The following is a 13,411-nucleotide window of genomic DNA, read 5'->3' on the forward strand; positions in this document are numbered from 1 at the left end:
TGCATTTTCTAGACTAGGAGGATGAGGGCAAGAAGGTGGAGTCCAAATTTCTAAATTTAGTCAATGGTGATACCATTATCTGGTGCCAAAAAAAAAAAAAGAAAGAAAGAAAGAAAGGGAGGGAGGAAGGAAGGGGAGGAGAAGAAAGGACAGGAGAGGAGAGGAACAGGGGTGAAGAAAAGATAACTTCACTTTGCCCTGAGCTGACAAACCTTTCCCAGAATTCCTTGTATGCTACTATTATGACCCCACTTATTGGACTAATGGGCTGTGGTTTGGGGTGTGCTCCTCACATTAACATGCTGGAAACAATGCCCTAAACCATATGCTGACGGTATATGGAGGGAGGACCTTTGGGAAGTAATGAGGATGAAATGAGGACAGGAAGATTAATCCCAGGGCATTAGTGGCTTTACTGGAAGATAAGAAATGGGGGACATGGCCGGGAGTGTGGCCTAGTGGTAGAATGCTTGCCTAGCATGCATGAAGCCCTGGATCCCATTCCCTGGTAACACATGCACAGAAAATCCATCCCAGGAGTGGTGCTAAAGCTCAAGTGCTAGATTGCTATCCTTGAGAAAGCCCAAAGACAGTGCTCCAGGACTGGCAAAAATAAAAATAAAAACTAAAGGAAATGGGAGACATGCTTTCTCTGTCTTGCCAGGTGACACACTCAGCAATGTTATGATGTAGCAAGAAGGCCTCAACAGACACCAGCAGATACCTGAGCCATTTCTTGCATTTATCCAGCCTCCAGAACCATGAGTTCAATAAAGCTATTCTCTGGTATTCAGCAACAGAAAACTCACTAAAGACATAGTGATACAGGCAATCTTTGAATCCCACTTAATTCTACTTTTTCCATTCCTCCACCCTGTCTTCCAGGTAGTTCCACCTAGCCTCACTGGCCCAAAGACAAGCATAGAGTTCATTTGGTACACAAAGCAGATAGATAGAGATCCCCAACCCATCCTTTGTCAGGCCCCTTTACTGCTTCTAGCTTCTCCCATCTCTCTGTCTTCCCTTTCCCATCAAGCTGTGTTTACAAGATCCATGTAAGCTTATAGTCCTGGGAGAGTTAGGAGACAAAGTCTATATAAAACAACATCCAGGTAAATCATCACCTAGCTATGCATGTCAAGGCATTTATTGTTACCTATATTTATTGTAACTACATTCTATAGACCTAAAGGCAATATACCCAATGAAATATTCAAGATGCATATATATACTCACACAGAGACATATATTTAATTAAAAAAATACAAAACATTTAGCAGGTTCTGTGGCCATCTGCAATCTAAGCCATTAGAAGGTAGAGATTGGGGGATAGCAGTTCAAGGCCAGCCATTTCAATTGAATGGCTTGGTGACTGGGTGCAGTGGAATGTATCTGTTAACCCAGATCTGAAAGAAATACAATGGCTGGGTGCAGTGGCATTTGCCTGTCACATCCTGTAATGAGGAAGCCTAGACCAGCCTGGTATTAAGACCGGGAGACTCTACCTTGAAAACAACCAGCGCAAAGGAATTAAGAGACACAGATTAAGTGGTAGAATTTCTGCCTTCAAGCATGATGCTTAAAATCCCTAAGAACTGCTGGGGAAAGGCAAAAAGAAAGAGAAAGAAAAATGGAAAAGCATTGTTATAGCTTAACAAAATAAAATTCCTAACATATCCAGCCATTCTAAGCACGGACATGGTTCTACCTCACTGCAAATATGTCTCAACTGGTAGATGAACAGCCTCACAATCTTGAGGCCTTACATTCAAATCTTATTGCCCACCAAAAAAAATCACAGTTAACTCTACCTCACAGAAACTATCTGGATAGGATATGCTTGACAGCTTAACAGTATTAAGGTTTCCTAACATTGGTTACTGATGCAGCTGATAGTCTAGCATGTTAAACTCTCTTCATGACCTTTTGTGTACGTGTTCGTGTGTGTGTGCTGGTATTAGAATACTGAGGCTTGAACTCAGAGCCTGGGTACTGCCCCTTAGCTTTTTCTGCTCAAGACTAGTACTTTACCATGTGAAGCACAGCTCCAATTCTGGCATTTTGCTAACTGGGCTAAGAGTCTCAAGGACTTCCCTGACTGAGTTGATTTTTAGTTATAATCCTAAGTAGCTAGGATTAGAGGTATGAGCCACCAGTGTCCAACCTAAACATGACTTTTACTGAAAGAAAAACAGCTACTGGGGCAATTCTTTAAGGCATGATTATCCATTAGGGTTTAATTCTTCTGACTCTGACTTAATACAAAGTGTTAATTGGTGATAAAAGCTCAGGTCATATAATGGTCACTATTTTCCCTATATTCTTCTTTTATTTGTCAATTCTTTCCTCTGCCAAAAATTTCTAAAACTGAAAACATAAAACCATTCTTTTAAAAATATGAGAAAACATATTTTTCCCATGGCTGGGAGTTTTGCCTAGTGGTAGAGTGCTTGCCTAGCATGTATGAAGACCCAGATTCAATTTCTCGGTACTACATACATAGAAAAAGCCAGAAATGGTGCTGTGGCTCAAGTAGTAGATTGCTAGCCTTGAGAAAGTCTAAGGACCAGTGCTCAGGCTCTGAGTTCAAGTCTCAGGACTGGAAAAAAATAAAATAAAATAAAAATGAGAAAACATAGCAGCAGCAGCAGATTAAGAAACAAAACAAGTATCTGATTATCCAAATGTCTAATATCCAGATCAGAAAAGAAAAAAATGACTAATACTTCAAAAGTCCCCAAAAGATCTCCCCGGACACTGTACTGCCTTCCTGTCAGCTCAGAGAGTTTTATTGCAGTAAATTACTCATCACGTCTTTCTTCCTATCTCTACGGTTTCTTTTTTTTAACCAGTTTTGATCATCACATAAATAACAACATACCAACAAAGCATGTGTTTCTTTGTATCTCCTTTAGCTCAAAATTGTTCCAAAATTCCTGCAGAATATGGTGAAAGCCACCTTCAGTATTCCAACACATTTATTTATTTATTTATCCTTGGCAATTTGTATTGTTTCTCCTTTGGGGCCAGCATAAATAATAGCACCATGTACACTTTCATGCACAGGGTAAGATTTGAATTGAACTCCTACCCAATAACACTAGAAAATATTTTTCAGTGTAGTTGTCGCCCCTTTCCTCCCATCCTACCTGCGTGAATGCATGCTATGCCACACCCTGGGCGGAACCTGTAACTGACAGCCATAATTTTGCAATCTTGCAGGTTTGAGATGGATTTCTGCCATTGCTTCCATTTGCATGCTCCTAATTAAAATTATACTGAGCAACTCATCTTCTTGAACCATGCAACCATGTATTTACAGGACACCTAAATTTTGTTCCCAAAGTACCTATTCAAATCTCTTTCCCCATGTGTAATTAGCTTCTTTTCCCACTTAACTCACTGTTTTACTTTTATATTTAATACAAGCGGATCCTTTTTTCAGTTATATAGATTAGAAATATCTCAATTTTGTATTTTTGGTGACCATCACTTCTTAACTGGATTGAATTCATCAGTCTTTCCCCTTATAGTTTGTAATTTCATTGTGTCTTGAAAGCTTCTGCCCTTACACAAGATCATTATATTTATATTTCCTCCAAAACCTTTTTCTAGTTCTCCTTTCCACTTGAGTCTTTTATTCATCTCACTGACTGAGAGCAGTAGTAGGGTTTGAACATCTGCCTATGCTTGTTAGGCATTAGCTCTTACCACTTGAGCCAGGATCTCCAGCCCTACTCATTGTAGGTTGCTTTGGAGATAGGAATACCTCAAATTTTCTTACCAAGGATAACTCCGTACCACAGATCTTCAGGTCTTCCTGAGTAGCTAGAAGTAGAGCAATGAACCACTGGAAACTGGCTTACTCTTTAAAAAAAAATGGAGTCTATTTGTACTTTTTCCTTTCCCATCCAGAGTTTTGGCTAGAATGTAAGAAGACTCAACTCTGGTCTCCAGATTCTAATCATTGTATCAATACATTTTACTTTAGTATCTGTGTATGATATTCCTTCAGATCTAGTTCATTGATCTTTCCTTATATTTAAGCTTCTTCTTAAAGTTTTTCATTTTAATTTCCTTCTTTTTTTTTCTTTATCTTTGCTACCATAAGGGGGCTTGAACTCAGGGCTTGAGATCTGTTTCTGAGCTTTTTTGCTCAAAGTTGGCACTCTACCACTTAAACCTCATTTCACTTCAAGATTTTCTATTTTCACTTTAAAAGTTTTCATTTTAGCCAGGTGCCGGTGGCTCATGCCTATAATCCTAGCTACTCATTAGGCTGAGATCTGAGGATCTCAGTTCAAAGTCATCCCAGGCAAGAAAGTCTGTAAGACTCTTATCTCCAATTAACCAACAAAAGACCTGAAGTGATGCTGCTACAATGTGTAAGCACTAGACTTGATTGAAAAAGCTCAGGAACAGCATCCAGGCCCTGAGTTCATGCCCTCCAATGAACAACAAACAAAAATGTTTTCATTTAGAAATTAAAATAAAACTGTAAGTGACTATACTATATCTCATAATTCTAACATCTTAAATTTGTAAAAGGCCAACTCAATCTGGTGTTCTGCTAAGTTTTCATACATAGTAATTTGCTTCCTTGTCCATTAGTGATTTCCATTCATGAAATGCTCATATTCCTCCAAAACTCAAGTGTCAACATGCCATGGGGCCCGATCTATGAGAATATTACCACTCTGAGATAACTTTAAACAAACGTCCAACCTCATCAGGATGCATTCACACTAGAAAACTAACCTACCATTATGACTACTCCAGGTTAATTCACCCAACCATATCCCACTCCCTCAGCGCAATTTTCCCTTGGCGTATTCTCAGTTTACCCTTTTATCATAATCATAGACTTTCAAGTCCTAGTCTATAGGTTCTTTTCATGAAGGGTGGTGCCCTTAGCTTTGTCTCAAGTTCTCATTTAACAATAATGCTGATTTAAATGCCACAGGTAAATCAGGTTGCAGTGGTTCATGCCTATAATCCTAGCTACTCAGGATTCTAAGTGGTTAGAAGCCAACCTGGGCCAGGAAGGCTGTGTTATTATTATTTCCAGTTAATCAGCAAAAAAAGAAATCCAGAAATAGAGCTATACCTCAAGTGGTAGAGGTCTAGCCTTGAGCAAAAAGCCTAAAGGACAGTACCCACTTCCTGACTTCAAGCCTCAAGTGTTATAGCCAACCAACCAACAAACAAATAGCAAGTAGCCCTGAATAACCTCTTTTTCTTCCTACTTCATCAATCTATTTGTAAAACATATTTTTCTCCAGCAGCCACAGTTTTTGTTATTCTCTTAAGGACACCACTGAAGTACTTATGTGTGTAATACACCTAGAAATAGAAGTCAATTTCAGTGCTTACGTCTTCATCCTCTCTCCTCTCAGTACTTTTTTCACCTTCATCACCTCATTCTACAAAATAACCCCAGAAACTAGAACTCATTTGGAACATGGACATGTCTTCTTTTTCCAGAAATGCACCAATTCCTTGTTCAAGAGTAGCAGGATGTTCTGATTCACAAGAAAAGATACACAACCTGCAATCCCAGTACTCAAGAAGAGGAGGCAAGAAGATCAAGAGTCCGTGGTCAGCCTGAAGAACAGTGAGACCCTATCTTCATAGAGAGAGAAAAAAAAATCAAAGTAATAAAGTATTAACAAACTATCCCTGAAGCAACACATTTACCTTCCATTGATGATACGAACTCAAGATTGCCATCTGTATTTGTAGTTAACACATTGAAAAACTTCATTAACTTTGAATTCATTGTAAAATTCTAGATATAAAAATAAAACAAAACGATTAATGGTTATTTACTCAGAAAGTCTTGGAGTCATTGTGTAACTGATATGATACCTGCACGGAGAGGCTCCATTTGTGGAAATTTGCAGTCATAGGTTCTATGGCTAATGACAGCAATAAGTCAGGAGGAAAATCCCGGAACATTCTGCTCTGTAATGCACCTAAATTAATGTAAGCACAAAAAAGAATAAGTCAATTTACCTGTAGCCAATGAAGCCATTATCAAGACGACTAAGTCATAAGCAAAACATGGCATTTGCACGTCAGTCAAGCACAAAATGTGTTCAAATATGCTCCAAACTTAAGTCCCTTTCTTTGACATTTTAAAATGAATAAGTGAAATTCTTCTGATAGAAAAACTTATAGGTTAACCATGGAATAAACAGAGACTCTTTTTCCTTGATATGTAAATTAAAAGCTTATGTAGGCTAGTCACTGGGAAATGCAAATTAAAACTACAATAAGACATTGACTTGCATCCATAACTTCACAAATTTGGCCTTAGTCAAAAAGGTACAAAGTAACAAATGTCAGCAAGGAAGTAGGGTTGTTCAAATGCCTGTATATAAGCAGAGAATCCTAACTTCAGCTCCTCAGACATCTCTGAAAAGCAAGGGAAACTTTCCTTTCCAAATGTGTATATATTTATTTTATCCAAGGAAGGATCTAAAATTTCTAACTCAAGAAAAAAGAAAGAGAAAGACAGGGAGAGACCAACAATGTACAGAAAAGAACATTAACCAAGCCAAAATCTTTGTACTTAGTTAAACAGATCAAAAAAGCAATATACTATAGTTGTTAACTATAGATGTTTTTTCAGTCATGGGGCTTGAACTCTGGACCTGGGCACTGTCCAGAGTGCATTTAAGCTTAAGGCTATCACTCTAACACTTGAGCCACAGTGCCGCTTCCAGTTTTCTAGTAGTTAACTGGAGATGAGAGTCTCACCAACTTTTTGTGTCTGGGCTGGCTTGGAAACCAATCCACAGATCCTCAGCCTCCTAAGTAGCTAGGATTACAGGCGTGTGCCACCAGCACCCTGACTGTCAACTTTATAGAAACACATAGAGTGAAATACCAGTGGAAAGTTGGTTTTTTTCTTTTTAAGTCCTCATATGTTCAAGCCTTAGTGCTAGTTGTTCCAGTAGAGACATAATGGCTCCCAAGAGAGTGTCTGTACATAAACTGTGCTTTTGCAACATGTCACCAAAATAGTCTGACCAAAACATGTACTTCAACATGTACTTCACACATATTTCTTGCAGGGATTAGATGAGATAATGGAAGAAAGCTCTTTCAAAGAGTAAAGTGTCAAGCTGGGGCGGTGGCTTACACCTGTATCCTAGCTACTCAGAAGGCTGAAATCTGAGGATTAAGGTTCAAAGCCAGCCTGGGCACAAAAGGACCTGAGACTCTTACCTGTCTTGGCTCAAGGGTAGGGTGGTAGCCTTGAACCGAAAAATTAAGAGACAGCGCCCAGGCCCAGGCTGATCCAGCCCCATGATCCACACACACACACAAAAAAAAGAGTAAAGTATCTAGGTATCAGGGACTCACATTTGTAATCCTAGCTACTTAGGAGGCTGAGAAATCTTGGTTCGAAACCAGCCTGAGCAAAAATAGTCCATGAGGGTGGAGGGTGTGGGGGGGAGGGTAATGGGTACCAAGACATGTGAAAGGGTATCAATGTATGTGAATTAATACACCTTCTATCTGGCAAATATCATGTAACCCTTTTACTAATTACAATAAAAAAGAAATAATAAAAAAAATAGTCCATGAGACTCTTATTGCCAGTTATCTACCAAAAAGGTGAAAGTGGAGCTTGGCTCAAGAGGTACAGATCTAACCTTAAGGGAAAAAGTCAAGGACAGCACCCAGACTTGAGTTCAAGCCCCAAGATTGACACACACACAAAAAAGTATAAAAGCATTCCTAAGGTTCTATGTTGGACCACTATTCCTTCCTTCCAAAAGAAAACAGAAATAGTTCCTAGTAGTAAAACATGAAGATCCAGAGATCAGATAATCAACCTACAAGGGATCATTATCTGCTTATATTTATACCACCTAGCAATCCAACAGCGCTAGGCCTTCCTGTCCAGGTGAGGCTCAAGGAACAGGCTGAGCAAGGAAGGGTAGTAGCAGAGGGAGAGGTGACACAAAGTACAGAACCCATGGGGCTCCTTATACTGCTAGGCATAATCTCTTGCCTCATCTAAAACTACAGGAATGGTAAGAATGATGCTCCTGGTACCATGAAATGACTAAAAGGTCCCTAGATTATCTGATTATAAAAAAGTTGGCAAGGGGGCCAGGAGTTTGGCCTAGTGGTTAAAGTGCTTGCCTAGCATGCACGAAGACCCGGGTTCGATTCCTCAGTACCACATACATAGAAAAAAGCCGGAAGTGGTGCTGAGGCTCAAGTGGTAGAGCTCTAGCCTTGAGAAAGTCCAAGGACAGAGCTCAGGCCCTGAGCTCAAGCCCCAGGACTGGCAAAAAAAAAAAAAAGTTGGCAAGGGGCCGGGAGTTTGGCCTATGGTAGAGTGCTTGCCTAGCATGCACAAAGACCCAGTTGGATTCCTTGGTACCACATACAGAGAAAAAAGCTGGAAGTGGTGCTGAGGCTCAAGTGGTAGAGCTCTAGCCTTGAGAAAACCCAAGGACAGTGCTTAGGCCCTTAGCTCAAGAGTGGGATTGGCAAAAAAAAAAAAAAAAGAAAGAAAGAAAGAAAGAAATTGGCAAGAGTCGCCCGATGGCTACTCAGGGGGCTGAGATCTAAGGATCACAGTTCGAAGCCAATCCAGGCACTAAAGTCTATGAGACTCTTATCTCCAATTATCCACCAGAAAACTAGAAGCGGTGCTGTGGTTCAAGGTAGAGCACTATCCTTGAGTTGAAGAGCTCAGGGACAGTACCCAGGCGTAGCGTTCAAACCCTATGACCGAGACAGACAGAGAGACAGACAGACAGACAGACAGACAGACAGACAGACACAGACACAGACACAAACACACACACACAATGATGACAAGATTAAAGAGTTGTAAGTAATCAATCACAGAAAATAGAAAAGTGGCTGGAACATGAGTTCACTCCAATGGCCAATCTTTCAATCAATCATGCTGAAACCCCAATAAAAACTTTAGACACGAAAGTTCATTGGACTTCCTCATTGGTAAGCAAATACTGCACTCTCTTGAGTTCTGTGAGTCATTGTACAACATTATGAAATGTGAGAAGCCTAGGAATTCCAGATAGGTAGCAGTTGGAAAGAGTGGGTGGTGTAAGGGTGTGATTTGGGGGGATTATTGAAGTAAGGATGCTGACTCTAACTGTCACCATCTTGGCCACATGGTAGATGATAGGGTACTAAGTTTAACTGGCAACATCTTGCCTTCACAGTGAAGGCAGGGAAGTCTTACCTCCCAGGTGATGGGTGTGCTTGAATTCCCAGGTAATGGGTGGGGACTTGGACAATAAGTTACTGGACCATAAACTCTCAAGCTCCCAGTGACCCGCCCCTGACCTTACCCTGTCAAGGCCCACACCAGCTCAGGCACAGGGATGCCATGTCACCTGTCTCCTATATGCTCATGTCTTGTCTCTTGGCTCTCCTCCGATCAACATAGCATTCCCCTTCAGCTCTCCAATGGAGCTGACCTGGTTTGTTGGCATTGTTTTTCTGCTCTTTCTTTCCTTTTCTGCTCTCATGGCTCTCAGTTTTCTGACCGTGTTAAGTGGTATTCGCGGGCCTGCAGATCTTTATGACAAGAATCCACTTGCAGTCACTGGCCTTCTAAGAAAGACTCCTGATTTGACATCTCAAATATTATCAGTCTTATTGGGCACCTTGCCATTTATTTATTTATTTTTAATTTTAATTTTTTATTGTCAGGATAATGGATAGAAGGGTTACAGTTACATTCATCAGTACTAGATGCATTACTTCTCCTTGCCCTTTATGGGATCTGTACTAACTCCACTTTTAGTGAGTCAAATTACAGTCTACCCAATTGGAATTAACACAAAGTATACAGTTGAGGGGGAAAAGTTAAAACTATTTTTAATTATAGTAAGAAGTACTGAGCATTTTGGGCAGAAAACATCACCTTGTTTAATTTTTACCAAAACTCCTAAAAGGTAGTTCCTTTTGCAATGAAGAATTTACAGCTAAAAGTAATAAAAACAATTGCACAAAGTTATAGGGAGAAAGTGAGGATTCAAAACCAGGACCAATCTCAAGATCTTAATTATGCATGGCTCTGTATATAACTAGTATACATACAAGTATCATCAACATTCAAAATTATTGAATGTGGGGGGTAGTGAGAGTTGAGGAGGAGGAAGAAAGGGATACTGAGGGGTGAAGAGGTTCAAGAGACATCATGCATGCACAAAATACATGCATATATATATTATATATAATTTAATATAATAAATCCCGAAAGGGTAGAGGAATGAAGGAAAGAACTAGAAAATGATGGAAGCAGTAAATTTGTTCAAAGTACAGCTTTGTGCATGTATGAAGACATCACAATGAACGCCTTCTCATACTACAAATATGTTCTAACTCAAAAATAAAATAATCAAAAAGACTTTTTAAAAAAATTGAGAATTCCTCTAGTCATCCTCATAAACAAATACCAAGGGAACCATGCACATCCTTTGATATGGGTTTTTGACTGACTCTTGCTGCCACCCAATCCTATTCTTAAAGCCCATTTTTAAAGTTTGAAAGAGTATTCTCACCTTTAGTGAAGTTCAGCGGCAATGTCTTTGAGAAAGTGTCTGTGAGAGTTAGTAAGCACTCCCCACTAATCAGATACGAAAGCTCCTCAAATCCAAGGCATGTGCCCCACAGAGGAAAGTAGTCTCCATCATCAAAACTCTGTGGACAGTGAGACAGAAAGAGAACAAACTAAGTTTGTGCAAAAAAAAATTTTTAAACAAAAATGGTATCTTGTTATTACCACCGAGGCACATGAGTTAAGCATGCATGGATTTCTTGCAGACTTTCCCAGAATTCATAAATAGACTATCAGACCAAAGACCCAGACAGACTGGAAAAGGCCAAAAATTATTCAATCCAGCTATTAAAAGTTATTAAGTGAATGTCTCAAATGTTAAAGCAGTTACTTAGGGTAATATGTAACAGAGAGTTAGCAAGATACTAGGTCCACTATAAAACTGATGTTAATAGTTAAGGTGAGAAAGAGTAAAGATTGTAAGCAAGGTAGAATATGGGCATTTTTCATGTGCCAGTCCTGGGGCTTCAACTCAGGCTTGGGTATTGTCACTGATCTATTTGCATTCAAAGCCTAGCACTCTATCACTTGAGCCATAGCTCCATTCCAGCTTTTTTGTTGGTTCATTGGAGATATGAATCTCACAGACCTCCCTGCCTGAGCTGGGCTCAAACCAAACTCCTTAAATCTCAGTTTCCTGAGCACCCTATATTACAAAGGTAACCCACTGGGCATTTTTTTTGCCAGTCCTGGGCTTGAGCTCAGGGCCTGAGCACTGTCCTTGGACTTTCTCAAGGCTAGAGCTCTACCACTTGAGCCTCAGCACCACATCTGGCTTTTTTCTATGTATGTGGCACCGAGGAATCGAATCCAGGTCTTCATGCATGCTAGGCAAGCACTTTTCCACTAGGCCAAACTCCCGGCCCATCCACTGGGCATTTTTAAACAAATAATCAGAGGCTCTTCATGTTTGATTCATGTACTCTAAAATGTATGAACTAAAGGTTTTCAAATAAACCCATCTGTGATGAAGATCCTGCAGATTAGAATAGAATACTATGATTGGAGAGATGAAATATCACAGATGAAGAGCCAACAGCATATGGGGTTATCCTTTAATAGCTATCAATATATATAATGAACATCCATGTGAGTACAAGATACCACTTTTGGAAGGTACTGCTAAACTTAGAAGACTTTTAGCTTCCCTTAATCCTAAAGCTGAGAAAGTTCTAACATGTGAAACCTACAACTCTATAGCCTACCCAACTATGCACTCACCAATGTCACTGAAAAAAGTGTTAATGCATGACACCTCTCTGTTCTATAAAAGCTAGTGTGCCTTCTTCTACATCCAAATATATTATTTAAGGTAACCTGATATTGTGTTCCAGGGCTTTGGTCACTCAAAATAAACTATCACTGACTTCTTCTGAAACAAAAGCTATGTTTTCTAGCTACACATAACTGGGAAGCAAGATCAATGGGACAGCAGGAATTGGCCAAAAAAAGTAGATATTTATTATTTTTATTCTGCCTATGAGATATAGAGTGAGAATTTTTTAATTAAAATTTTTAAAGAGAATTAATAACAGATGGATAACACTCAGTGAAAAATGAAATGATAATAAACTAGAGAGAAATACTAGAATTAGTAAGCCATGCCAGGCTGTAGTTCACACATAGAAACCCTGAATTAGATGAAGCATACAAATACGGTGGAAGCTGTGTGCTGCTGGAGAATGGTGCCTAAAAGATGAGAGGGGCAGGCTGGGTTACTGTTAAAAGAGTATTGCCACATGCCTAAAAGCAGAATCATCCTCCCAGACACCCACAAAACCCATCTACAGCGATGCACAATCACAGACATTTACCTCTATAGCCATCTTGTAAAAAATTTTGGCCACGTGGGCATATTCTGAGTGTACAAGGCTAACACTTCCTCCAGGTAAAAGGAGTCTGAAACAACAGCAATGAGATGCATTTCCCCCGTGAACATAAACAAAATATAATCTTTTCACTGTAAAGCACATTGTTCCTTTAAAAAAATCAGAAAATTAAAGCACAGATATATATGCATGTATATAATTAAACATTTAAAATACATGTTTCAGTCAGCCATTTACAAACTGCAATATTTAGCAACACTTTAGTGTCTCTTCTTTTAAACATTTTTTCAATAAATAAGTTTACTTAATGATATAATGGATAAATTAAATATAAATAAATGGAGGAGGGCAGGAGACTATCTAGAACTAGAAATCGAGTAGAGGCAAAATTGCCATGAATTTTAACCCATATCTTTCAGTTTCCAGTAACCAGGGTTTGAACTCAAGAGCCTTACATTCAGAATGCTTGGCTGGTTGGTGCTCTATTAGTTGAGCCATGACTCAGGTCTTAACTCAAAATAGTTTTAGCAATGAGGAGGTAATCATGGAATTTTATTTAGATTCTAATTATCTATGAAAATTGACTTCCAGATGCTGGTGGCTCATGCTGTAGCCTTAGCTAACCAAAATACTAAAACCTGAGGATCCTGGTTCATAGACAGCCCGAGCAGACAATCTTTTGAGAGACTCTTACCTCCAGTTTACCAGCAAAAAGCTGGAAATCAAGGACTGGCTAAGTGGTAGAACACTAGCCTTGAACATGCACGCGCGCACACACACACACACACACACACACACACACACACACACAGAAAAATGTGTTTGTTATCACCCTGAAATCTTTCCAGAAAGAAGCACAATAATAGACAACCTTGCGGGGGAGGGGGGGTCGGGAGACCATTCTAGGGAAAAAACAATCACAAACATTTACTTTTCTTTTACTCTATCCAAAACATGAAAT

At 39.5% G+C, this 13,411-nt stretch overlaps 1 protein-coding gene across 1 annotated transcript in view; it reads right to left on the reverse strand.

Moving 5' to 3' along the window:
• Positions 1 to 13,411, reverse strand: part of Ggh (gamma-glutamyl hydrolase) — a 33,708-nt gene that overhangs the window by 7,555 nt on the left and 12,742 nt on the right. Inside the window, exons 4-7 of the mRNA XM_090338873.1 lie at positions 12,436 to 12,520; positions 10,566 to 10,704; positions 5,869 to 5,975; positions 5,698 to 5,788 (exon numbers count right to left, since the gene is read on the reverse strand). Of these exons, the coding sequence (XP_090194999.1) occupies positions 5,698 to 5,788; positions 5,869 to 5,975; positions 10,566 to 10,704; positions 12,436 to 12,520 (422 nt within the window). The remainder of the gene's footprint in view (positions 1 to 5,697; positions 5,789 to 5,868; positions 5,976 to 10,565; positions 10,705 to 12,435; positions 12,521 to 13,411) is intronic.

This window comes from Megascapheus bottae, chromosome 9 (assembly GCF_031878675.1).
Source record: "Megascapheus bottae isolate mThoBot1 chromosome 9, mThoBot2.hap1, whole genome shotgun sequence".
In the NCBI taxonomy this organism is placed as follows: Eukaryota; Metazoa; Chordata; class Mammalia; order Rodentia; family Geomyidae; genus Megascapheus; species Megascapheus bottae.